The sequence below is a fragment of the Lepidothrix coronata genome, unplaced genomic scaffold, assembly GCF_001604755.1.
Source record: "Lepidothrix coronata isolate B3197 unplaced genomic scaffold, Lepidothrix_coronata-1.0 Scaffold260, whole genome shotgun sequence".
Lineage (NCBI taxonomy): Eukaryota > Metazoa > Chordata > Aves > Passeriformes > Pipridae > Lepidothrix > Lepidothrix coronata.
In genome coordinates this window covers 492,590-518,117 of record NW_016690440.1, presented here as the reverse complement: position 1 = coordinate 518,117, position 25,528 = coordinate 492,590, and the positions used below count along the sequence as shown (strand labels likewise).

The 25,528-nt window shown below is 51.2% G+C and overlaps 1 protein-coding gene across 2 annotated transcripts; it reads right to left on the bottom strand.

Annotated features, from left to right (window-relative positions):
- Window positions 1-1,578: 1,578 nt before the first annotated feature.
- GGT7 (gamma-glutamyltransferase 7) lies at window positions 1,579-22,201 on the bottom strand. 2 transcript variants are annotated; one of them, XM_017835618.1, is made up of 15 exons: window positions 22,015-22,201; window positions 18,910-19,136; window positions 17,665-17,816; window positions 16,464-16,578; window positions 15,884-15,951; window positions 15,163-15,236; window positions 14,507-14,700; window positions 12,080-12,167; window positions 10,867-10,994; window positions 7,553-7,641; window positions 6,623-6,775; window positions 5,986-6,103; window positions 5,331-5,468; window positions 4,265-4,364; window positions 1,579-2,815 (listed from the first exon to the last, which is right to left on the bottom strand). In XM_017835618.1, the coding sequence occupies exons 1-15, from the start codon at window positions 22,199-22,201 to the stop codon at window positions 2,652-2,654; spliced, it is 1,995 nt and encodes a 664-aa protein (XP_017691107.1). In that variant the 3' UTR covers window positions 1,579-2,651. The 2 variants fall into 2 exon arrangements, with proteins under 2 accessions (XP_017691107.1, XP_017691108.1); XM_017835619.1 differs by lacking the exon at window positions 22,015-22,201 and adding an exon at window positions 21,371-21,418 and having other exon boundaries at window positions 18,910-20,096.
- Between the last annotated feature and the right edge of the window lie 3,327 nt (window positions 22,202-25,528).

The following is a 25,528-nucleotide window of genomic DNA, read 5'->3' as shown; positions in this document are numbered from 1 at the left end:
GCCCTGAGGGAAGTACTGAACATTCCTGCCTGAACTGGAGGATATATAATCTTGGAACATTTTCTACCACTCATGGGATCCAGAGGAAGACTGCAGCTCATCGCTCTCTACCAGACTGAGACCACCACCCTCAACTGGACTGCAATCACCACTTTTGACCAGACTGCAACAGCTCTCCCACCAGCAGGTTTTTCCCCTCTCCCTTTACTTTGGACTCAAGGGGGGGCCCAAGGAACACCACTTTGTTCATGCCCCAGGGTGCTGGGTTATACATTTGGGTTTTGTGGGTTAAGACCAATTGTTTGTTTGTATAATTGTACTTATTGTATTATTTTAATAAATTGTTATTCTGACTTATAACCTCTCTTTTGAGTTGAGTTCATTTCCCCTGCTGGTTAACTCTTAAACCAGCACAGTACCTCACATTAAATTCATCAAGTCTTATCACAACAGATGGGCTCAAGTACCAGGGACGCTGGGCCAATTAGCAGATTAAGGGTTTCCATATCAAATACATCTGTGCTATACTGATGCTGCTTTTAAACAGAGAAAATGGGAAATAATTCAGAATACCTTTACTTATCTTAGCCATGACCTGGTGACCTAAGTACTATCTTCCAATTGTTTTCAGTTTTCTCTTTTTTGCAACATAGGCCATGATCCAGCAGAGCACTTTGGAACATGCTTTATTTTAAGATTATGAATAATTGCTGCGAAACTGTACATCGGGGCACATGAATGCCCTTTTGAATCAAGACCAAAGTCTTTTTACTGCCAAACATATACACAGTTTCCAGCATCGGAAGTTGGTGAATTCAGCTAATAAGGAGGAATTTCATCTTTCAAAGTGTTTTGTGATATTTCATGCAAAGTATTGCTGTGACAACTGATCAGGTATTTTGCAGCTGAGCACAGTGAATCTCTGTGCTGGAGGGGCAGATCTGGTCTGGGACAGACCAGAAACACCCAGATCTCCCCCAGTGAGGTTCAACACATGGAATTGCCACCTTCCCTTCCTGTGGAGCCTGAAAAGGTCTGCTCCAAGACACGTGAAGCGTTATGAACACTCCAACTTCAGGCAGTGACCAACTCTAGTGCTGACGACAGAAAAATAAATAAACAGATTGGTGTCCCTGTGGTGAAGAAAGTCTCTTCTTGGTGGCACAGAACACAATGTGCCAAAGACAACGTTCTGAAGTGCTGCACCCCTGTCCCAGCTGAGGGGATTTGGAACAGCAAACAGCAACTGGTGTTGCCATTGGCTGGCACTGCCATGCTCCTCTCAGGGGTGGCTGCTCTTCAGCAGAGCATGAAAACACCTCTGTTCTTGCTCAGCCCCACACGTGAGGCTTCACGTAGGATGTTCTGAGATCCACGGCTGGCGGATGGCAGGAATGATTAGTCTGATTTATCTGCCATGGGGCCCCAACTGCCCCAAAACGACCGACCTGCTCCCTATGTCCAATGGCCACAAGTGTCAGAGGGTGAGTTACAAACAGATGGGTGTCACAGAGACCCTTGGGAGGAAGGTTGGGTGTGACTGGTGTGATCATCAAATCAAGGAGCAAGAGAACCATAAGCAGACATACATATATAATATGTACAGTGGCCATAGATGCATTTGCACCATGAAGGAAATCAACAAATTTTAGACCGCAGAAAATTATCACTCAGGAATTTTTTAGTGCCAGGTGTCTCTAAGTTGCCAGTAAAAAGAACAGGAAATGTCCAAACATGGGCTGACTGAAGTGGTGCAGCTGTCAGCTGGGGTGTTCTTTCTTCATTTGATTTCAGACATGAAATGCAGAAGCATTCTTGTATTTTCACTACATGCTGCAGACAGAAAATGATCCAGTAGTGTTTGGGTTGGTTTGTACATTTTCTCTCACTCTCTTCAGCTGTTCCAATAGGCTCGCCAGTACAAAAACATGGAGCTAGAGCACTGCCATGAATTCAGTCAGCAGAAAATCCCAAGCTTCTCTGTAGGAATGACCTGATTTAGACTTTTGGAGTAGACTGAGATAAGGCAGTGGAAGGAAGGCCCTGAACATACCCAAATGCTCTCCATGTGGTTTGCAGTCTGTGGTGTGTGGATTTTCACAAATCTGTGGAGTACTGCTAGAATATCTCCAAAAGGTGTCTAAGAAAATTAAGCCCATTACCACTAAGCTCAAATTTACCACAGAGGAGGCTGAACCTCTGTAAGAAAACCATTGGGGGGTGTACAAGTTGTTAAAGGAAGAATTTGTTAGAGCTGTTGAAAACCATTGCTCTGGGAAAGACAGGGAAGTGAAGATATCAGCATCATCATCAATTGTTTTTTCCTTTGCTAATGTTCTAGAACTTGGCTTTGGAAAGACTGAAATTATTAGCAAGATTCTCCCAAAAGAAAAGTGTGCTCCTGGCATTCGTGTAACAAGGACTGGGCTGCTTGCAATGCAAATAAATGAAAAATAAAAAAAAAACCAACAAACAAGAGCAGGGAGCTGCATGTTGGTGCTGCTGACTTCCCTGGTGCTGCCTGGGGTGGTGAGTGCAGAACGTCTGGGTGGGGCTCCCCCAGGGCTGGAGAAGAGGCCACTTCAGAACATGCACATCACTTGGGTTGGTGTGTGTCAGCATTGTTCAGACAACAGGTCACCTGGGAGGTGCTACAATATTGTGGCTCCAGCAGCATCTGCACTCCTGGGGTCCTTCAGGCCAACGATGAAACTGTTGGTTCTCCTGGCTCCGTGAACTAGGGAGACCACTGGGACTTTATCCACCTGGTGGCCCCTGGCTACAAGAAATTCTATATCTTCTTCAGGAAACTCACCTGTAGGGATTTTAAAAGGGGAGTTTTTAACTGCAATCAGCGTTGCCTGTGATGTGAAGCTCTAACCCTGCTGGGATCTGGTGTGGGGGGGAACCTGCCTGCAGCCCCTTCAGAAGGTTCCAGCTGGGCAAGCCAAGGGTCAAGGGGCCACTGCTTTGTGCCATGGGGTGTGACAGGATCTGCAAGACCATTTAAGGATGTGGAAGATTCTCCTCTTTGGAAAAAGGGGAAAATACATTGTTGGCAACAAATGTAGTTATTCTTAGAGAACAGGAGGCAATGCCCACTGCCCACTCTGAGTTACAAATAAGAATATTAACAATTTTTAGTCAAAATAAAATGCAAGGCAGCTGAAACCAAATGACAGTAAAACAAGTTGTCAAATGATAAACTGTGTGCTAATCCTTCCAACTTGCCCTGCACACATTTCTTAATCTTCCAGGCATCTACCTTAGGCTGCCGCTCTTCTGCTTCTATTTTGTTAATTTGATGGTTTGTAATTTCTGTATGAATAGAAGTGCTCGAGGTCATGGAGCTGGGGATCCAGCTGGACAAAACCGAGCAGGCACACAGAAACCCCACTGGTATTTAAGCTCTATACATTGCACATGTGTCTTAACATGTACCTTATTGATGTCAAAATGTCCAAACCCACAAATTAGGATGTTCTGAAGTTTTGAATTTGTTTTAATTACATCCTAGTTTTCAAGTCTGCAGGTCACACTAGACAGACCCCTTTTAGATTTTCCTCTAAAATGGGAAAGCCCAGAAACTTTGGCTATTTGGTGTGAAATGAGAACCAAATTTCAGTTATGGTTTGCTCTGATTGGTACCAGGCTGTGTGAAAAACATCAGATAGACCAAGACTTGCAATATCAAGGACAAGCGCTGACAGTACAGTCTCAGAGTGCCAGCACTGATGCTGCACTTCCAGCACTGTCAAGCCACAAACCTTGCCACAAGCCTTGTCTTCTCCCCAGTTGCTGGAATTAAGGGACATGGGCTGGAAAGTGAAGGAATATAATTTATGGCAGTGGTAATAAAGTGTAGGAAGCTTTCAGAACCTGTCTGGTGTTTATTTGGGTATCCTCAGTGGCATCAGATTGCCAAAAGGTTTTAAGGACAGGACAAGGCTGCTACTAGGAGGGAGTAGGGATGGAGGGAGGGCTGGGGAGAAGCACCTGAAAGAGCTCGGACTGGTGGTATTGGACAAGCCAGGGAGCATTTCCAGGATGGAGAAGGCATAGCTTAGCAAGGGCTCCAGGCTTTGAAGAAGTTGGATTCTGCTTTCTGCCTTCCCCAAAACCCTCTACAGCCATGGGAACCCTAGAACACAGTGAGCTGTGCTCTGGGCTGAGGCACTTCCATAGCAGTATGCCAAGAAAATCCTACCCTTTTCCTAAACACACTGGATTTGTAGGCTGCACCCCACCCACTGTCCATACTCACTGTCAACCTGCAAAGTGTTGGACTGAAGCTGTGGGTGAAGTCGACCAAGTGACAAACTTTCACTCAGATTCTTGTGAAATGTTAAAACATTTACCAAAACCTGCAAGAGAACAAAATACCCTCAATAACAAAAAAAAAACCCAGAAAGTGGCAAGAATAGGAGAGGCCAGCTTCCTAAGCATCCCACAATTTGGTGGCTCCAACATCTGCAGATGCAGCAGGCAAAGAAGATTTTCAACCATTTAACAAACTGCATGCACACACTAAGAGGTCCTTGAAATAGGGCCTGTATGTTGTTGGTGGAAAAATAGGAAATTTTCAGGACTGCATGGGCTTTTTGTCACATAGTTCCTGCCAAACTAGCAGAGTTGTGTGTCTGGAACATGACGTAATCTGTAAATAAGTGTTTCTTACAGCCAAAAGCTCAGCATGTGCCTTCTCCAAACAAAGCACCAGGAAGCGATGCTTGGCTTCGGTTTTGCTCTGAATAATGCTTTCTAAAAGGTAAGGAAACTGGGAGCTGTTCTTGTGCCTTTCTTTTTAGCTAAAAAAAATGTTGTACATGCAATCAAGCTATTGGCAAGTACTTCACCTCATTACAAATCATAAATTAAGAGGAGCTGCCCAATTTATAGCAAGTGTTGAGCAGGGAGGAATTCAGTCAGGAATGCAGTAAAAGGAACTTTTCATAAGGAAAAGGGCTAAAGGGTGCCAGTTTCCTGCAACTCTCTGAATACAAAGTGTTCCTTTTTTTCTTAATGATCCTTAAGACGAGCTTTGAACAGATACGAATGACAAAAACCATTACAGATTTTGCCAAAATGCTTCTCCTCTACAACTATGAGTGGTGCCACCAGGAAAGGTACAAGAGAAGTAAACTGGTGGCTCTTAGAGATTTGAGACACCAAAAGTGCGGAAGTGGTGGCATCAAAGATTGATCTGGTAGTCCTGTGGCCACCAGTTTTGGCACAGCCTGGGACAATTAGGAAGGAAAAGGCTGCACTGTGGGAGGGGACCCTACTCAGCCTTGAGCTCAGCAGCTACTCTAAGAGGACACAGCACTGACCTGGACGATGCTGCTCAAGGCTCTCTCCCCGTTGTTGGCCCCCAGACACAGGTAGGTCCCACACATGCCCTCAGAAGGCCTCACAATGGTGGGCAGCAGGAAGGACAGGGGCCGTTTCCGAGGCTGAATGAGATTTTGCTGCAATTGAAGAAAAGACACCCCAAAAATGTCAACAAGCTGACTCTTACAGAGGGAACATGGAACCAGTCACCCACTTTGAAAGTACCAGCCCAGCAAAGTGGGATGGTTTTACAGTACACAAGGCAGCACTGAAAGCCACCAGTGCAGTCTATAATTGTTTTGTTCCAAGACCTGAAGATTTTTTTGCTGCTATATGTTACTTTTTAACCTGCGGAGCAACAATTCATGAATTCATTAAGTGCACACAGTTGCTTAAAGTACATCTGGACTGCAGGGAAAATAGGTAACTATCGCTTGATAAAATTGCCTTGTAATGATAACTAACTGATACACGTGGAGCCTTCTGTTTCCTCTTTCAGTACTCATGTAGTGAAAAACAGCAGCTTTCTACAGACTATTGTCTCTCAGTTATCAGTAAGGCATTAAATAGGCTCCCTGTTGTGAAGATGAGAATAAAATTGAAAAAAAAAAATGCAGGTAGCCCAAATAAAGAATTTGTCATGTCATTCATTACCGGCCTGGAAATGGAGTGGTTCATTGTTTTGTTTTGCCAGGAGAAGTCCAACATCTGGCTGTTGAGGAGGATTCCAGAGGGTGTTATGATTCCACTGCCAAAGGGACGATTCAAAGAACTGAAAAGAAACACAAAGAAGACTTATAAAAATCATCCCAGAGATTTTTGTACACCTTGAGGCTTTTAGGGCTCCAACTTTCCATCCCATCTTGGCTTGATAGAGACTCTTTTGTGGTTCTTTAGGACTGGTTAGATGTAAGGAGTAACAGTTTCCATGTACTTAGGAGTAGGAACCATGTGGGCCATAGCAGCTCTGTCCCTCCCTGTGTTTAAGGATTCCCCTTGATGTGATGGATCTGCCTCCATGCCCACATCATCCTTAAATTTGGCCATCACTTCTTCCCCAGCAGATTCAGGCCCCTCCACCCCTGTTTCAATGTGAGAAGGCTACAGGATTGCACGGGGCAGAGCAGCACCACCCCACACATCTCCACCCCACTGCTCTGTTGCAGGACTAACTGGGACAGAACAGCCAAGCTGCTCCAGGGCTGGTCCCATCCTGTCCTGTTGAACCCGCTTTCTTCTCCCTGCTCCTGCCCCCTGAGCACACTGTGGAGGGAAGAAGTAAATCCTTTACCTCACAACTGTGACGATGAAGTCGTCGGGCCCCATGACAAGGACCTGGCTGGCAGCTGGGCCGCTCTCCACGGAGAAGTGAGGGATGTGGAGATCGGATGGGAAGGACTGGGAGTCATTAATCAGCTGGCGTAGGGAATTAGCTTCTGATTTACTTCAGCAAGGAGGGAGGGAGAGAAGGAAGCAAGCCATGAGCCTGGGAAGCTGGAAATCTCCTGGTCTCTCTGCAGGGTACAGCTACACAGTGTGTACTGCAGTGTTCCCTGAGGGGCTGCACTGGGACAGGAGCTCCTTTGGTTCACCCCATAGAAGGAGACAAGATGGCTCAGTATGCACAGAGAGGCAATGCCGTGGACCTTCAAAGGCTCTGTCTACCCGTGTTTACCCTCATCAGAAGTAAATTCCCCCACAAAGGACAAGGTGGCACTCCCAGCTGAATGCTAAGCACTCAGGAGGAGGGCAAGTCAGGACCAGCTCTGGCCACCAATCATGGCTAAACCTGGCTCTGAGGTGGGAGGCTAGGCTGAAACCCCAGGCCTGGTCTCTCCCACACATCTGGGTGTTCTGCAAGGCACCGACCACTACGGGGGGGCAGGGAGAGGCAGAAATAGCTTTTCTGGCCATGCCTATGCCCATGGTCATGGCTGTTTGTCGGACCCACTGAGAGGGAATGTTTACAGGTGTGAGGAAGTGGAAGGAACCCTCAGGTTCAAGCTGGATGCAGCAAACCTCTGTGTGAGGACATCCTGTGACCCATCCCCAGAGCCCTGGGGTATCAGCTGTGATCTTTGTGTAAGAGTGATCCCTGGGAGGGCACTCAAAGACTGACCTTTCCTCAGTAAAACAGAAAAAGCTCAGGGCACAGCAAACCCAGAAATGATATCAACCACACATCTTGCAACTGTCACTGTGCCAGTCACCTCAGACCTACCTCACCATCCCTTCTGCTGTGTGAGCGATGGACATGTCACCAGACGGGTCTCCCAGGTTGCTCGCTAGACTCAGGGCTATTTTTAATGTCTAAAGAAAAGAAAGAAAAGAGAAGAGAAGAGAAGAGAGAAGGAGGAGAGCAGAAGGTGAGGACGGGGAGGGGGGGGGGGAGGGAAAGGAGAGGGAGGGGAAGAGACCGGAGAGGAGGGAACGGAAGGGAAGGCAAAATGTGCTGTGGGAGCTGAGTGTATCCAGAAGTGTTTGTACAGTCACAGAATCACAGATGGGTTTGGATGGAAGGGACCTTAAAGATCATCTTGTTCCAACTCCTGCCATGGGCAGGGACACCTCCCACTAGACCAGGTTGCTCCAAGCCCTGTCCAACCTGGCCTTGGACACTTCCAGGGATGGGGCAGCCACAGCTTCTCTGGGCAACCTGTGCCAGGGCCTCCCCACCATCACAGCCAAGAATTTCTTCCAAACATCCCATCTAACCCTGTCCTCTGTCAGTGGGAAGCCACAAATGGAACACACTTGGCAGGAGCTGACACCCAGCTCAGTGGTTCAGCTTCATTGCCAGCTGGCAGACAGGTCACCAGGATGCCATTTACTTTCTATTTCCTTTCCCAAGTGGTCACCACAACAGCAGAGACCAGACTGAATCCCAGTGGGAGAGTGGGTCCTAGGCTCACTATTGCCTCTGGATGCCAGCTCTGCTGGTACAGCACCAGTGCCGAGCAGAAATGAGCTGTTCTGCTCACTAGCTGCTACCCAGCTCCTAGTTGTAAGCCATCCAAAGTGTTTGAGCAGAAAGCATTAGTCCCAGCACACTTTGGGAAATGATGGTGTGAAAGGAAGAAGGGATCTGGTTTCTCAAACATGCAGAATCCTGCCCAAGCGAGTTGATTAAATACGGGAAGATACAATTTCAAAAGACACAGTTTATCCAGCCCTAGGATTACATCACAGCCATAGGAGAGCCACAAGGAGCAAGGCTCATCAACGGAACCAGCCTGTGCTGAGCAGAAACACACTTGACTTTCAGCTTGCAGGTCTTGCCATGGTCATTCAAGATTCAAGACAGTCCACTCCCCTGCAGGCAGATAGCAAGGTGTGACTGTGGTTCAGAATGTGCCACAAAGCAACAGCTTCTCCTCAGTTATCTACTGGTGTAGAGTATAGAACATGATTAACTTCTGGAGAATGTGGTGTTTCCATGCAGCAGTCTCCAGACCATCACACCATACAGGGATGTACAAGGGCTTGATGGCCAAGGAAGAGCTCCACTGAAACAAGCAGAGCAGGTTCACCCCTCAGGCACAGATTAAGGACATCTTGGTCCTGGCTCTTCCAGGGCTGGATACTTGGTGCTGGCCTAGCACTGAGCCTCAGCCACATGTTCAGCTGTGTGACCCCGAGTAACCAGGGTTACACATCTCCTGAAGTGACTGCCTTTGATCTGGAGGTTGGTGTTCCAGGATAATCAACAGTTGAAACTCTTGGCCTGGTGCAAATGCAGAGCAAATAGACTCACCCAAAGCTTCCTGAAGAGAGCTCAAAATAGCCCAGGTGAGTAAAACTTTTGTGCCTCTGCAAAGGCCTGGCAGTGTGTAACACTCTTATAGTTTTCCTTTTACTTTTTCAGCCTCCGGTGAATTTTTTCCACACCAACCCGGCTGGGGTGGAGTAAGGTTCAGGCTTTATTGGTCGCTGGCTCAGACCTGAACGAGTGCCCTACTGAAACGCTAACGACTTTCTCTCTGCAAGGAGCAGGACTCTTCCGTTTCCCTCTACCCGAGGCCGGCGGGGGCGGGGAGCGGGGGGAAGGAAGAACTCGGGTTTGGTGGATTTTTTTTCCTCCTCCTTTCTTTTTCCCTCGGGGGGAGGGTCTTGGTTTCTCCGCGGCTCTCGGGGCACGGGGTGGGGACGGGGTCGGAGCTCATCTGCTCGGACGGGCGGCTGGTTTTCTTCTGTCTTCGAGGAAGACCCTGTTTCGCACCCGAGTCCCCGCACTCTGCTCTGCTCTACTGCCTGGATTTGCCTCGAATTCATCGAAAAGCCAGTGTGGGGGAGCCTGTGGGGGAAGAGCCGCCCTTCCCCTCCTCTTTTTTTTTTTCCCCGTGACGGCAGCAGCCAGCACCTTTTGACGAGGAAGGGAACCCACAGCCGGAGCCAGCCTTTGCCAGCGTGAGTCCACGGCGGGAAGCGGCCCCTTCCCTCCTCCCGCTGCCCGAGCCCTGGGCCCGCTCGGCCGCCTCCGTGTGGGACCCGCGGCCAGAGCCGGACAGCGCCCCCTGCCGGCCACGGAGCGACCCCGTCCAACAGCGCCCCCTGCCGGGAGCGGCGGTAACTGCGCCGACGGGCAGAAAGGACTCAGTCGCTTGGGTGGAAGTTGGGTTACGGGATTGTTGCTTGGGGTTTTGTTGTGTTACCTATATATTTTTTTTTCTTTAATAAATAGCTGTTATTTTTCTTTTCCACACCTTTCGACTGAAGCCCCTTAATTTCAAAGTTATAATTAGTCAGAGGGAGGAGCTTGGTTGTTTTTCCCATATCCTGCCCTCCTAAGGAAACATTTCTGTATCGTTAAACTGAGACAAACACCTCCAGCTGTTACCTTTTTGCTGAGAAATAATAAATTCCAAGCACCTGCTGTCCTGCCTGCTACAAGGATGTGGTTAAATCCTTGACTGAAATTCCCAACTCATAAAGCCCAGCTGTGGATCTGTGAAGCATCTCAGAGCATAACTCTGCTTACAAAGCAAGTGCCAAAGCAATTGCTTGACCTCCTGGGAAGCTACAATGTTTTGGTAGGGCTGACAGTCCTAAATACTGGAAAAATTCTGGACCACAGAGATCACGAGGTGGGCAAAAATGTAAATATTTTCTTAAAATATGAAGTATTGGGTCAGTTCTCCTTGTCATCACCACATATAGGCTTTTGCTTGCAGCACTCCTTTCAGTGCCTTTAGGTGCTCTGGAATGGCCAGGGCCATTGGAGCTAAGAGGTGAAGGAACTAGATGGGACCACCCTCAGGTGCTGTGGGGTCATTCTGAAGAGATGACTGCATATGGGCAAAAGCCGCAGTTTGTTCTGAGAAAGCTCTGCCTGAGCAAGAAAGAGCTCAGCTGAGCAGGAGACTCCAGCCACTGCACCTCCCTGAGCCAGCAGCACCACTCAGTTTTACACCTTAGCAGTCTATTTGCTCGCTCTCCTGTGGGAATTGCCTACGAACATTTCTGTACAATCAAGGAATAAATAAATTTTTCTGTAGCAGCACAAGCAATTCAGCCAATTATTGAACCTCTTCTTACCTCTGCTATCCAGTGCAAGTTATTCCCCCTGGATCCTTTACTTGTGATGTTAAAGCCCTCGAGGATGTTCAGTGCTGTGATCAGTGCAGGACCTGCATGTGGAGGTGGGGGGCTGAAAACAAGGTGACCTGTGGAGGGAAGAAGAGAGGAATGAAGCTGCTTTTGTCAGATACTGTCCAGTTAGAACACTCTCTGAGCTAGGGTCCTTGAGGACAGGGAAATCCTTCCAGATTCAAGGGGAAATAACAGAAAGCAACATGATTTGAGAAGGATTTTTCAGAACATTCCTGTTGTATCTTGCTCTTTTTTTATGAAGGATTAAAGAAGCCCAAATAGGAATGCTTTTTTAACATCTGAGATTCAGCTCTTATTGGTTGGCTTTTGGTTTCTGGACTGAGTATGGAAAAATAGAGATAGAATCATGAAATGGTTTGGGTTGGAAAGGAAGGGACCTTAAAGTTCATTCAACACCAACCCCCTGCCATGGGTAGGGACTCCTTCCACTAGACCAGGTTGCTCCAAGCCCAGTTCCAACCTGGCCTTGGGACACTTCCAGAGATGGGGCAGCCAGAGCTTCTCTGGGCAACCTGTGCCAGGGCCTCACCAACTTCATAGGGAAGAATTGCTTCCTAACTACAGAATTGCTTCTATACCTCTCCTCTTTTAGTTTGAAACCACCCCCATTCTCCTGTCACTATCTGCCCATGTTAAAAGTCACGTTCCCTGTTTTTATAAGCCCCCTTTAAGTACTGAAAGGCTGCATATAAAACAGGTTTGCAACATTACAGCTATAAGGAGAGTAAATACAGGGATTGCTAGAAAAGAAAGACATTTTAGAAACTTCTTGCATAAAGTCAGCTTTTCTCCCTTGTAGCTCAAGTTTGGGAACTATCTTCAGATGTAGCTGCTGGCCTATGATCCAGCTTCTTATGCAGACATTGCATCAAGATGGACCATGTTGCACCTTCACACTTCAACACTATCAAAATACCATTTGTCACTATCATGGGAAAAAACATTTCAAAGTGCTGAAAACCTCCTGAACCCATGATGCATCACTGTCAGCAGGCAAGAGCAGGAAGCTGCGTAGAAGGACTTTCTGCAGACACCTGAGCACAGCTTTAACTTCAGCTCTTGTTAAATACTGTTGGCACCTCTTGCCAGGTGAAGCAAACATTTACCTGGAGTTGCATGACAATGGGTCAGAGTTTACCTCGATAGACTGTGTGGATGGGATCCTCCACTGTGACACTGTAATTGCTGAAGTCTTCCTCCACCAAGACTCCACCGTAGTTGTTGACCTGCATGAGAGTAAAGCAGCACACACTGAGCAGGCTGGGTCAAGGCTCTCTATGCTCCTCGTGCTGGGCCAGAGGGACTCACACCTCACTGTCAAACAAACACCATTGAGATTCCCAAGCCAAGTGCCACGTTCCTTGGGATAACCTGCAAATCTGTGCTTTCATGGCCTTGTTGGCCTGGCTCAAGGCTCTGCAGCTCACCCACCTCAGGGGTGCTCTGAAGATGTTCTGCCTGCCCATGAAGATGGGGACTGGCACTGCCCTGCAGTCTTCTCTGCCCTGGGTGGCAAGCACGAGTGTGTTAAGGTTTAGATTTATATATAGATCCAGGAGAGAAGGAACCTGGGTGTAGCAGGTGGCCATCACTAGAAATCTCAATTAAAAAAATCACAATTCCCACTCTATTTGAAATTATTTCAGGTGACTGTGGGTCTGCTGTAGCCTTGGTCCTCCTGTAAGACTCTCCTAGAGGTACAATTTACTAGGGTTGTTAATTTTCATGAACATGGTAAAGATGGGCGACTCCCTCCACTGCAGGTCTTCTGTTGTTGAGTAATGATGGAGATGAGGTAGGACCATCAGAGGATGGTCAGACACTGGAAACAGGATCCCCAGGGCAGTGGTCACAGCCCCAACCCTGCCAGAGCTTATGGAACATTTGGACAACATTCTCAGGCACGTGGTGGAATTGTTGGGGTGTCCTGTGCAGAGCCAAGAGTTGGACTCGATGATCCTTGTAGGTCACTTCCAACTCAGGATATTCTGTGATTCCATGATTCTATGAGTTGCACTCTGCTGATCTTAACCTGCCCTGAAGGAGGTGACACTGTCAGTGTACAGGTGCTAACGGGCCAACTCCTTTCTTCCACCCAGGAGAAGCCACACAGCCTGGTTAGATGTTCTGCTGGGGTGAGTTGCTGCTGTAAGTCCTTTGGATTCTCATTCAAAAAAAGGTAGGAACAAACCACCTGTGTGTGCTCTGATCTCTAACCTAGCCAGCTTACTCGGCAGCAAAACTCCTTCTCTGGCAGAACTGGATGAATCACTGGACAAGGAAAGCTAATGCAGGGCATGTTGTGGAGCCAGCATGTCAAACCAACCCAAAGTGGCTAAGATGTCTCTCCTACTTGAGATCCCCATTTCCTTCTCAGGGAAAAGGCCGGTTGAACCCAAGGGCTGTGCTGAGCCACCGGTGCCTGGGCCAAGAGCTGCTTCCTTGTAGCCCGGCCAGCGGAGACCAGGGCAGGAGGAGCAGGATGGCACAGAAATGGGAGAAGCCCCAGTCAGCCACACGCTGCAGACACCATCTCAAATTCCCCAGAGAGCACTTTTTTGCACCTGTGCCTGGAAGCAAAGGGTGGGGCATTTTGGAGCAGTGTTTGATTTCACCACATAGATGTCTTCCCTGTGGGAAGCCAGCACATTGCTCTGCAGCCAAAGCTGGAATTGTGTACTGAATGCCAGAGCTTGCCAGGGTCTTTGGTGTGGCAACCCTGGGCCTTGCTCCTCCATAGAGAATTTGTGTTTCCCTGCAGCAGCCCCAGGTCAGGGAAATGTGGTGACAAAGCAAGGTTTAGCTGAAGAGATGCTTACAAGTTTGGGACTTTTCCTGTTCCCCATCCTTCACCTGTGCTGTGGCCCAGGTGAACTGTATATTTCCAAACACAGAGCTCACAAATCTCTAAGGCTTGAGCAGAGTGAACCCATTCCAGATTACTCACCAGATACTGAAGATGCATCACTTGAACCATAGTGGTTGGAAAAAACAGTGCTGCCAACCACTCTGACTGCAGCCACACAAGTATAAAAGTTGTGGGGTTTTTTTTTAACAGAATAAGTGCTTCGTTTGTCATTGATATTTTTTCCAGAGCACATCTAACAACAAGAGTTAAACTAGGGCAACCCCACGTGGGACCAAGCCTGTCTAATCCTCTGTTCACATGGCTCAGTTTTATTTTTAAACCATCTTCCTAGAGTCTTTATCTTATAGTCCCATTAATGACAACAACAACTTGTTTCTCATCAGTGGGGCACCTCTAATTCTGGGGGAAAAGGGGTTGCCACTTAAACTAACACAGCCCAGAGGGGCCTTATAATTTTTTTTCCTTCAAAAAAACAGTCTCTCCTGGTTATAGAGGAATTGGAGGTTTCACTTCTGAGGGCTGTGGGAATGGCCTGTGTGTCACTTACAGCACTGCAGGGACGGGGACAGAAAAGAACAAGGAGGTTCCATGCATCTGTCCTCATCATTGTGCTGACACTTGGCTTTTCTCCTTGGGCAGGTGACGTAGCAAGTGGCAGCCCCACCCCGGTAGGAGACAGGGACAGTCCTGGCTCACCTCAGAGATCATCTCCTGGGTCAAGTTTCCGCTGTAGAAGGCTGACACCCCTTCTGCCCCCACCAGCTCCAGGATGGCCGCGAGATCCAGGCGCCGGACAAACGTGCCAGGCAGGAGGGGCTGCCCATCTGGCAGGAACAGCTCCCGGAATCGGTCAGAGTAGTTCAGGTCCTTCAGTTCACTCAGGGCTTTGGCTGAAGGTGAGAAGGGGAAAGACATCCAGAAACAGTAGGGATCAGGAAGGTGCAGGGGACCTGGAGTCACTGTGCACCCACTGGGGATGTTGGGGGCTTGCTGCTGCCTCTGGCCCTATTGCAAAACTAGAGGGAGGCTGGATCATGGATCCATTGGAGCTGCAAAGGAAACACAAAGAAGCCTCAGTGCCCTTCCCTGCCTGACCCTGGGTGCTGCCCAGTGTGGGCTGCTCTGACCTGGCTCTGACCAGCCATAGCAAAAGGCTCCAGTTTTGCTGCCACCATGCTCTGACCATGGCTTATGTATTGCTCAGCTCCCAACATCATCCATCTCCAGGTCCAAAGAGCCTTGATTTCCCATGAATAACCACCTATATCCCCAGCTGCCTCACACCCCAGCGCAGTGGTCAGTGGGCCGCCCTGTGCTGAGCAGTCACCCTTGGCTTCCCATCAGGTACTCACCCAAATCATGTGTGACATTAAAGCCATTCTGGGCAACACCAGCTGCGAGGTCCAGCAGCTCGGACCACAGGAGTCTGCCAAAGGACAAGGAGAAACATGCCTTGGGGGTGCAGTGGGGCAGGGTGGTGGGGAGCAAGTGCAGGGCTCAGCTCTATGGTCAGGGGCTCTTAAAAGACCAGGCTATGGGGACAGCAGTGGCCAAAAGGAGTACTGAGCTTTCAGTGGTTGTTTCTTCTTAACAGGATCATCTCAGTGCTCCAGGATGTGCACCAGAGAGGAATGGCAGTTCATGGATGGGGAAAGGAGCATCTCAGGAGCAAAATATGAAGCCAGGCTCTGGCCCTGAGCAAGTCATCCAGATCCCTCCCTCTCTATCCCAACAGGGCACTAAGGGCAGCCATAGTTCCTAGGATCTAGCTAAGGAGAGAATAAAAATACACAGACAAGCATGGAAATGTGCTGTGCCTGTGTCCAAGAGAACGTTTATTATCTGTCCTGTTAGCCAGAATTTCACTTTACAGAAAACCTGACCAAGCGAATTCTTTCTTTTGTACATTAAGTATCAAAAAATGAACATCTTTTTCAACACAAGCCTCCAAGTACCTCTCAGCTAATGGTTTTGACTGGTGGCTGAGAACATTATCTGATGGCAAGGCCTTGTGTGCTCCCAGCTCTCCAGTGGGGACCCCAGGGCACAGCCTGTGCCAGCCTTGTGTCTTACCTGCCATGTAACTGATGTGCCTGGTGCATCCCTTGTATCATGCCTGGCACCCCCACGAGCAGACCTGGCTGTAAAATAGGAAGGACAAAAAGGAAGAATAGTCTCCTTTCCATTAGGACATAGCACATGGTCCCCAAATGCAAGTCAAGGAGATGCAAGTCATGCTCGCTTTGGAACTATCTGCATAGCTACGAGAGAGGAAGAGGTCTGTAACAACACAATTAGGGAATAAAAGGTTTTGGAAGGAAAGAGTCAAATTCAATCTTGTTCTCAACCCAGTTTGGTCAGGAGAAATAACTCAGCAGGATGACCTGGGATTATGCTCCTTCTTGGAGCTCTTGTTCTCCTGGTTCTCCCCTGCCAGAGGGACATATCTCTCTACTCCCCAAGCCCTGCAGGCATTTTGGGGCTGAAAAGGCAATATTTTCCTTGGATTCCCCATGTCTGTAAGGCCCAGGAACTCTGATGGTAAGAAGCCTCCTGTTGCTTTGCTGGGCATCTGCCCCCAGCCTGAGGGTTGCAGGGAGGAGAGCTGGAGACAGCAGCCCTGAAGGGGTGGCTGTGGGACACTGGTCCTCACCTTGGTGTCCTGCTGCAGGTCCCCTTCCAAAGGGATGCCCAGGGGAGCCACCTCACGGAAGTCAATCACCCAGCTCCTGTTCTTCCGGATGTCGTGGACCAGCATCACCCCACCCCTGCAGCGAGAGGGGGGTCAGGGCACGGCACCGGCTGTTTCTGCAACAGCTGCTGCCGTAGAGCCAAAATGAAGAGTGCGAGTGCCACTGGGGCCAGCGTGACAGGTCACTGTGGCAGGTCACCAGCCCCAGCTGGTGTGGGGAATGCTGCTGTCCTTCCCCAGAGCACACACCAGGACAGCCAAGGCAGAGCCAGTGTGGGATGCAGGCAGCCCTGTGCTGAGCTTGGTGAGGCTGGATCAGTCCCTGCCAGCCTGGCCAGGGAGCTACTGGCTCTGTTCCAATGCCAGGTGGGGACAATCTGGGATTTTCTTTCTAATATGAGCAGTTTTGCAACAAAAGAGAGTGTTTGTTTACACCAGCAATGGGTGGTGCAGCTGGAGCAGGTATTAGATGGCTGTGGTTTATGCAACACTGCTGAGCCCTCCTGCAGAGCCAGGAGCATAAGGCTCATGTGGATGCCACCCTGGGGATGAGGGTTGGAAGAAGGCCATCCCTCACTGCCATGCCTCCCTGGCAGCTACCTAGAGCTGGTATTGGACCCCGATCTCAGGAGCACAGCTTATGGAGGGGAGAACTCAGGCTCTGAAAGCACTGGGACTGAGCGTTGCCAGCTCCTGGCACACTCACAGTGGGGCTTGTTAGCCCTCTTGAGCCTGGGGCTTCCTGGCAGCCACTATGGCAGACAGAGCTTTTCCCTCCCTGGGAGTCTCTGTCCTTCACTGTCAACAAGGTGCACAGGAAGGGTCTCTGTCCCTGTGCAGACGAGGACACATCCACCACCTCATGTCAGAGACCTAGTACTACACACTGGATCTCATGCTGCCATGAAGGCACTTCTCAGCTGAGAGGGACTTTTCACAAGATAGTTGCCCAGAGAAGCTGTGGCTGCCCCATCCTTGGAAGTGTTCAAGGCCAGGTTGAACAGGGCTTGGAGCAACATGGGATAGTGAAAGGTGTCCCTGCCCACGGCAGAGGGATGGAATGAGAAGAGCTTTAAGGTCCCTTCCCATTCTGGGATTCTATGAAACCACTTCCTTGAGGACAACTGGAGGTGACAGCCCAGAGTGAGTGACCAACACTTACCCTCCAAGCCCTGAGGTGTGGGGGTTGACGATGCCTGCGCAGAGGGCTGAGGCGATGGCTGCGTCCACCGAGGAGCCCTGCCTGCCCAGCACCTCCGTGCCCAGCGCCGTGCAGGGCGCCGCGTCCGTCACCACGGCGCCGCGGTGGAAGAGCTGCCGGAAGAGCAGAGCGGTTGTGCCCAGGGAGCAGTGCCAGTGCAGCCCAGATCTTCACCCAGCAATGTGGGACCTGAAGCCTGAGGCCAGTGCCAAAGTCGTGGCTGATCTGCATTTTAAGGTGCCTCCAAATGCTGGTGGGAGTCATACGTCCCTTGGCACACCACTGCTCCAGGGCAGCTGCGTGTAGCCACGCCATCAGCTCAAACAACTTACAACAGCAGACATGCTAAGCTGGGGAAGCCACAACTCCGTCTTCCACAACCCCAGAGCAAGGTCAGACTAATCCTCAAGAGCAATGGGTGACCAATGAGTGCTGTCACTGCGTTGCAGGAGGTGGTCACTGGGAATGGGAATATAGCTACAAAGAATGCAGCGTCCCCCTCAGTACCATGATTTGCTCTCATCCTTCCCTGGTACCAGCACCAGTACTAATGCAGTCACAGGATGTTTTAAAAGCTTGATTTTAACCCAGTGGTACCAAGGTGATGGTGATTACTGGCTGCCCATGACCCTTCCCAGGCTGTAGTACTTGGCAGATATTCTGCAGGAAGATCCAAGCCCATGGCCATGCTGCCTTTGCTCTGCAGTCGAGCACTGAGCTGTGGGACACATTAGCAGAAGGTTCACTTCTGTTTTCAGCTATTTCCCTGCTTGGTCCTGGATGGATCTTCCAGAGGTGAACCTGGGCATTTATGCCCATAATCCATAAAACTCTCTCCAAGTGGACAAGATGCCTACTGTCTAAATAAGGACTGTTTTTGGAAAGCACTCACACCAGGCTCAAACCTCAGCTGGAGTCATGGCAGTGGGGCCGTCTGGTCCCCCCCAGCAGCACCCCCAAACAGCCCCCCACACCCTGGCCACTGGGCAGGCATTGAGCCCAGCTTGGCTCTCCAAGCACAACCTCCAGGTGCAGTAAAAAGTTTTTGAGACAATTTGGGGTACAGACTCAGCACCCAGGGCCTTGCTGACACTGGCTGTGGCTCACCAGCACTCACCCTGACAAACTGTGGACAGGAGGAAAGTTAGGGAGCTTCTCCTGTTTTCGGAGCCAAAGCCCAACTGTAAAGCCAGCGTTTTGTCTTACCTGAGGGTCTCCAAAATAGATCTGCATGATGAGGGCCACCGTGACGCCCGTGGCAAAGGTCAGGCAGGCAGTGATGATGACAGTCAGCCCATCCTGCCGGCAGCTGCAGTCTCCAGAGAAAGGGTCCTTGCTGGTCTCCTGGAGAGGGGACACATCCTGGCTTCCCATCTCCGAGGAGGATGAGGGCAGGCGCTGGAGACGTGCAGACTTCAGGAAGGAGTCTGGGTCTTTGTGGGCAGCAGGGAGAAAACAAGTGTGAGTTATTGAGCAACTCAGGACTCTTATTGCAGTGTTTACCCAGCACTAATGTTACGTGGAGCCCCTTCCAGCATGGCTATCACCTTCCCCATTGATCACAGCTCTCAAGAGCCTTTCTGGCTCAGATGCTGCTTTCGGTCATTTTACTGATCCCTTAGTTTAGCTCTAGTTATTCCAAACTGACTTCCCTAGAGATTAAGAGGGACAAAAACTGCCTGAATTTTGCTCCATTTCAGTCCATTCATCAGTCTTCGGTGATGGGCCCAGTTACTGCTCTGCTTGAAGGGGTCCTTAGCGCTGACTTGCAAAGAGGTCTCTGAAATGCAGCAGGACTGAAGAAAAGGAAATTTAGATATAAAAAAAAAAATCCAGCAGCTTTATGCGGAGCTGTGTTTCAGCTAAAGCACCTGAGCAAAACAGAGGCAAAGCAAAATGTGGCCTGGGCACAGAAAATACCTCTAGGGAAGCATGGAAAGGTGAGGGCAGAGAGGAGCAAACCTGCAAACTGGAGGCCTCAGGACATTCACCCGCTCCGACGGCAGGAAGGACTCTGCTTTAATTCCTTGCTTCCTCTGGAGGATGAGGCCCACTGGGAAATGAAGCCACTCACCCCAACGCCTGGCTCCAAGATGGCAAAGCAGTGGGGCAGGGGCTTGCTGGGCAGCAAACACAGCTCATCAGGATGAAAAAGTCTCTTTTTTGCTCTGAAAGGTGCCTTGAATCTCTGCGAGTGTCAGCTGCCACCTTCACAGCCAGGAGGACACCTGAGCATGCCCTGCCTGTCCCCCATCACTGCTGGGCACATGGAGCTGCTGGGGCAGCTGTGAGGACGTGCCCATCCCTGCCAGGCACTGAAAGGACCAAGCGGCTCAGGGCACCATCCAGGGCTCCTGGATGAATCTTTTCATAGGCTGCAGCGCCCTGCACACCTGTGGTGGGAAAAAGAGGAGCACCAAGTGGAAAAGACAAGATGAGAAGCTTGTCCCTCCACACAGGAGATGTTTCCTGGATTTGGAAAGGGAAAATGGAGTGAGCCCGAAAGCCTGCATTCCCCATCACCCCGCCTGCCTCTGTCTGCTCTGGCAGGTGGTGTCACCATGGGGACAGCCAGCCCAGTCCTCCCTGTGACATTAACTAGACTTCCTGGGTGCAGCTCTTCTGGGGCCAGGAAGGGAGGTAGTTTTAGTTTCAGTGATGCTGCAAGCAGGAGTAAACTCCCCACAGCCAGGGAATCCCCTCAGGGTGAATTTAATCTCATTCATGCTGTGGTGGTTTAGGAGTGCAAGGAGGAAATGCTCAGCTTTCCCAGACTGTGCCTCTGAGCACTCACTGAGCCCCTCACCAGCTTCTCTGGTCTAAGTGAGTTGGGCCTGCAGCGTGTGGGCAGAGTGGGAGGACTGGCTGGTGGCCTTGGGTGGGGGCCACGACAGGCCTAGCAGAGGATGCCATTGGGGAGGGATGTCACATACAGCCCATGGCACCTCCAAGTGAGGCCCCAGCCCCACCAGTGGGGCTCCAGCAAGGAGTGAGCTGGGCTCCTCTGCTCAGTCCCTCTAGGACACCGGCCCTCTGCTCTGCTTCTGTAGGTCTGGTGACAGGCCAGCCCAGCACAAGGGGACATGAACACCAGGGAGCAACCATAGGAGAGGGCAGGCCACAGCCGTGCCACCGCACAGAAGCACCTTCGTTCTCCACCACAGACATCTCATGTGGCCCTAGTCACTTAGTCTCCGTGACCACCAGTGCTGTATGGGGAGAGCAGGGCCATGGTTTGGGGACAGGAGCAGCTGGTCGGGAGCACTGGGGGCCAGGAGCAGCCTGCACAGCCAATGTGCAGGTGCCCATCCCACCACCAATGTCCACCCTTTGAAAGACAAGCCACCAAACGCCATTTGGCTTTCATGGGGGCTGTGAAGGAGATGTGGCTTCACAGGGGAACCAACGCTTTCGGGAACCAGGGGCACCTCAGCTCTGGAGCCGCTGCAGAGGGGACAGCAGAGACCGGAGCTGCCCACGGGCTCTGAGCCATGGAGAAGGACAGCTAGCTCCTGCAACACAGTGTTGGACAAGTGTGTTTCCACGTCAGGAGAGTAGGAGCCCCTCCAGCCACCCCATCTGTGGGCACCAGCACAGCCAAAACCATATCGAATTCTGGGTGTGACACGAGAAGCCTAGTGCTCCCAGAAGAGCTGTTCCCGCACACCTGTATGCAGTGGCTTTATCCCGACCGCACCAGAGGGCACAGGGCAAAAACAGGCAATGGAAGCTTCACCTGTGGGCACAGTGGGACAGAGCAGAGGGCAAGGGGTGAGAATATGGGCCTGGGGAGTTGGATGTGTACAGCTGAACTGCAAAGCAACCCCGGAGGACGAAGGGCAATTCTGATGGGAGAAACTCGACATGGGGGAGAACTGTTTCAACTATAGAGGAGGAAGCAATCAGTTAAAAAGAGGCAGAGGGTCTTCTCATGGATTAAAGGATCACCTGACTTTATTCCAGCCGACCACCAGTGGAGAGATACCCAAGGAGCATCCCAGGTGGAGGGATGATGAAAGAGCATCCCAGATGGAGGGATGCCCAAGGAGCATCCCAGGAGGCCATACCCGAGAGGTCCAGACTGGAAGGCCAAGCTGGCTGTGAGAGAGCTCACTCCAGGCTGCCCTGGGATGCTCGGTGGCGAACCCCTGAATCTCTGGCTGCCTTCCGCGCCCGCTGCTCCCGGCCCGCCCCCGCAGGGTGACCGCGGGACCAGGGCACAGGGAGCCCGGGGAGCCCCTCCCGGGGAGCGGGGTCGAGGATGTTGGGGGGGCCCGGGGGCCGCGGGCGGACGCTGCCGCCGCCCCTCACCCGTGTCCTGCTCGCCCAGGAACGCGTCCTCCTCCTTGCGGGCGCGGAGGCTGCTCTCGGCCGCGCCGCCCGGCTCCTCCTCGGGCAGCCGCGGGAAGCTGGTGATGCTCATGTAATCCACGGGCGAGCCGGCGGCCAAGGCCTGCTGCCGGCCCGGCACCGCCTCCGCCGCCGCCGGCACCGCCATCGCCGGGCCGGGGCCCACCGGGCCCACCGCGCCGGTCCAACGGAGCCGCACCGCGCCGGGCCGGGCGTGGCCGCCGGAAGGGGCCGGGCCCGAGGGCGGCTCTTCCCGCGGGGTGGCAGCGGCGGGCACGGCCCGGGGCCCGGCCGGGGCTGAGCTCCCCTTAGCCCCTGACCCACAGCGGGGGCAGCAGCCCCAGTCCCCCCAGGCCAGGGGCGTTCGCGGTCCGGGCCAAGCCGCTAGGGGAGCTGGGTCCAAGATTTCTTAGTCCTGCCTCCAGAAGGCTGGAAGAGCTTCCCGAGAGACTGTGTGTCGCCGCTGATTGAAAGCAGCCTGTAGCAGGGGGGCTCGCATGTGACATGTCACCTATGACCACGGGGCAGGGGGGGGTCCAACCCCAGGGGGACCATCAGCAAGAGTCGCGGTGACATTGCCACTGAGCGATGTCTCTGCTCTCCCATAACCTTCCGACGTGGGTTGCTCGTGAAGGCCCTCTGGGGCTGAGAGCTGAGGACCGAGTTCCCCTCTACGGAACGGCAGGTTTGTTTGGTGTTTGCAGGTGAAGCTGGCCAGGCCCACCTGGCACTGGTGTCTCTCCCTGCTCCTGGCTCCAGCAGCACCCGCACAGGTATCAGGAGGGGCTGAGGCTGCCGGGCAGCACAGCTGGTCTGCACGGGGCCAGAACTGGGGCCATACCTGGGGCAGACCTGAGCTGAAATATTTCATTTTCCCCCCTACAGTTCTTTTGGAAGCTGACCTAAAAAAACCAGTAAAATAACTGGAAGATGGAAGAGGTTGTTTCTTTTCATGGCTCCAAGCTTGTGAAAATCCGTTATCCCCGTAACAACACTGGCCTCTCTCAGCTTGGCACACACTCCTGGCTGTTTGGCTGCCAGGTCTGAAAAATCTTTCTACTGCCCTAATCTCTCCTGGACATCTGTTGTTTTGGGAGACAGAGCATGTGGAGTGCTGGGCTGTTTGGCTCTGGGGAAGTCACCTGAGAGGTATGTGTCCTACTTTCTCATCCTCTAATGAGCCAGCTAATACTCTCCACTCTTCCCTGCATGAGCAGCTCCATTAGCTCAGTGCTTCTCAACACAGGGAGATGTAAACCTTCCTTTGCTGTGGCGGTAGTAAGGTTTTGGTTGTGCCTTCAGTGGCCTGAGGGCATAATGGCCACTGCCAGTTAGTAACTAAATAAATAGGATTAAGAATAGGTTCGTTTGGCTTCTGCAAGCCAGTCTCAGCCTGCTCCACTTTCAGGCATCTCTCCAGTGTCCCCATCCTCAGCAGTTGGAGGGGGGTCCCTTCCCCACCACTGCAGCTCCTCTAAGGCTAGGAGTGTGTCCATACTGAATCCTCCTCCACCCACTGCCTGGCAGAGAATTAACAGATCAACCCAACAAACAAATCCAAACCAATTGGTTGTGGCAGGAGTACCCACCTCAGCCCCTCCGGCCGGTGAGCCGGCCATGTCCCGGCTGGCCGGCACGACCAGCCCCATCACACCCGCGTGGTGGCTGTGGTGGGGCAGGAGGTCAGACCCCGCTCAGTGAGGGGTAACGTGACTGTATCTGACCACAGATCACATTCAATGGGGCTACAGACCGAGTCCCAACGGGGATCAGTGGAGCTGCTCCTCCTCGGAGCTGAGGGTCAGCAGACAGGGGCTCCCCCGAGGAAACTCCTCAAGGCTGAGAGCCCTCATTGCGTGAGGGATTGTGCATTCTGGGTTACCCTTCTGAAATAATGAGAATTCTTACAGTTGGGTAGTTCCAATTCGATATAATGAATGTGTATTCAAATGTTGGCCAAGCTTTAATTGGCTTATTTGGTTTATCTGGTTTAACTGGTTTATAAAATAAATTCATTTGAATATATTATTTGTCTCAATTTTATAAGCCTCTGCAATATATGTGGAGAGCAGAATGCCAACAACAGTGAGCCCAGCCTTTGCAAGCTTAGAAATCAAGCTGTGGAACTGCAGAGGTGCTAACACCCCATGGAGGAACAAGGGCTCCTCAGTGGTGTGCTGCCACCCCAACAGGCACCGCTCACTCTAAGGACATCCCAAGGACTGCTGAAGGCAAGTGACAGCAGCAGCATTTCCTTGCTGGGCCAACCCCCAGGTAACCGGTTTTGGTCATGCTGGTTTGCATGTTTAGCTGGGCTCTGACAGCTGGTGTTGGCAAGACTTGAGATACCCAGTGGCACAGCCACCCCCCCCAACACCCCTTTGCACCCACACTGGTTTCCTCCCTTTAACACTGAAAGTAACCTGCATTAGTTTTAACAGATGGTACTCTTGAAGCCCAAAAGAGACCAACAGAAACTTCTCTTCCAGTTCCACACCAGAATACACTTGCTGCTCATGTCTCAGTGAGGTTAGGCTGGGGAATATCTCCCTCTCCTTCCAGCCAGGGACTGGCTGCTCTTTGGTGAAAGTCAAAGCGATGTTCCTGCAATACTGCAGCTAGCAGGGAGCTTCACCAAGCCCGTGGGCAGTGCAGCCTCTTCTCTGCACCCTCTTGTCAGCTCCATAAGGATACAGCTCCTGGTGGAACTGTGTCCCGACAGCTGTGGCTTCCATAGCTCAGCTCTCCAGCACAGGAAGGACATATTTGTCCCCGGGTTGCTGCTCCATGCAAAGACCCCCCACCAGCCATGGGTTCACTCTCCTTCCCATCAAGAAGAAGAGAGGGCAGAGCAAGCTCATTGTGCCAATCCAGAAGTGCTGAGGGCAGAGGTGCTGCCCAAGCCCTGCTCTCCCATGGCAGTCCCTACTCCAGTCCTCCTGAGCTCGAGTTCTGCCTCGGCTTGCAGCCACTAGAACTGCAAAGAAGTGCAAAGCACAAGAAACTCAGCTGGTGGGAGCACAGGCAAGCAAGGAACAGAGCAAAGGGGCAGGAAAGCAGCTCTGCACATGTTACAGCAGTGCTCAGAGTCCTGCCCCAGACCAGCCTGGAGCACTCTGGAATGCAGCAGTGGCTCTGCCATGACTGTGTGTCACGTGGCAGGGACACCTGCTGAAGGAGCAGAACAGTTTAAACAGGCAACACTTGGCTGAACCTGCTTAATTGAAGGATGGATCTAAGCATTATCTACTGCTGTCACTACGAATGCTTCTGGCCTCTTCTGAAAGTGCAGGACTTGAGGCTGCAGCACAAGAGATTTGAGAATCCCCAAAATTTTTACCAAAAAATCAAACTCTGAAAGAAATTCCACGCTCCCACCATTTTATGAAACATCAAAGACCGGACGATACAGAAGCTGCAACAGTGGGTTATTCAGGCAACATTTATTAGAGCATTTCAAGTATACAATGGTTTT

Coding starts and splice junctions, on each gene's coding strand:
- GGT7 (XM_017835618.1), bottom strand. CDS start 22,201: ATGGCGGTGCCGGCGGCGGCGGAGGCGGTGCCGGGCCGGCAGCAGGCC. Junction 17,817..18,909: donor TCTATTTTGGAGACCCTCAG/GTAAGACAAAAC, acceptor CTCTTCCGGCAG/CTCTTCCACCGCGGCGCCGT. Junction 16,579..17,664: donor CACACCTCAGGGCTTGGAGG/GTAAGTGTTGGT, acceptor CTCTCGCTGCAG/GGGTGGGGTGATGCTGGTCC.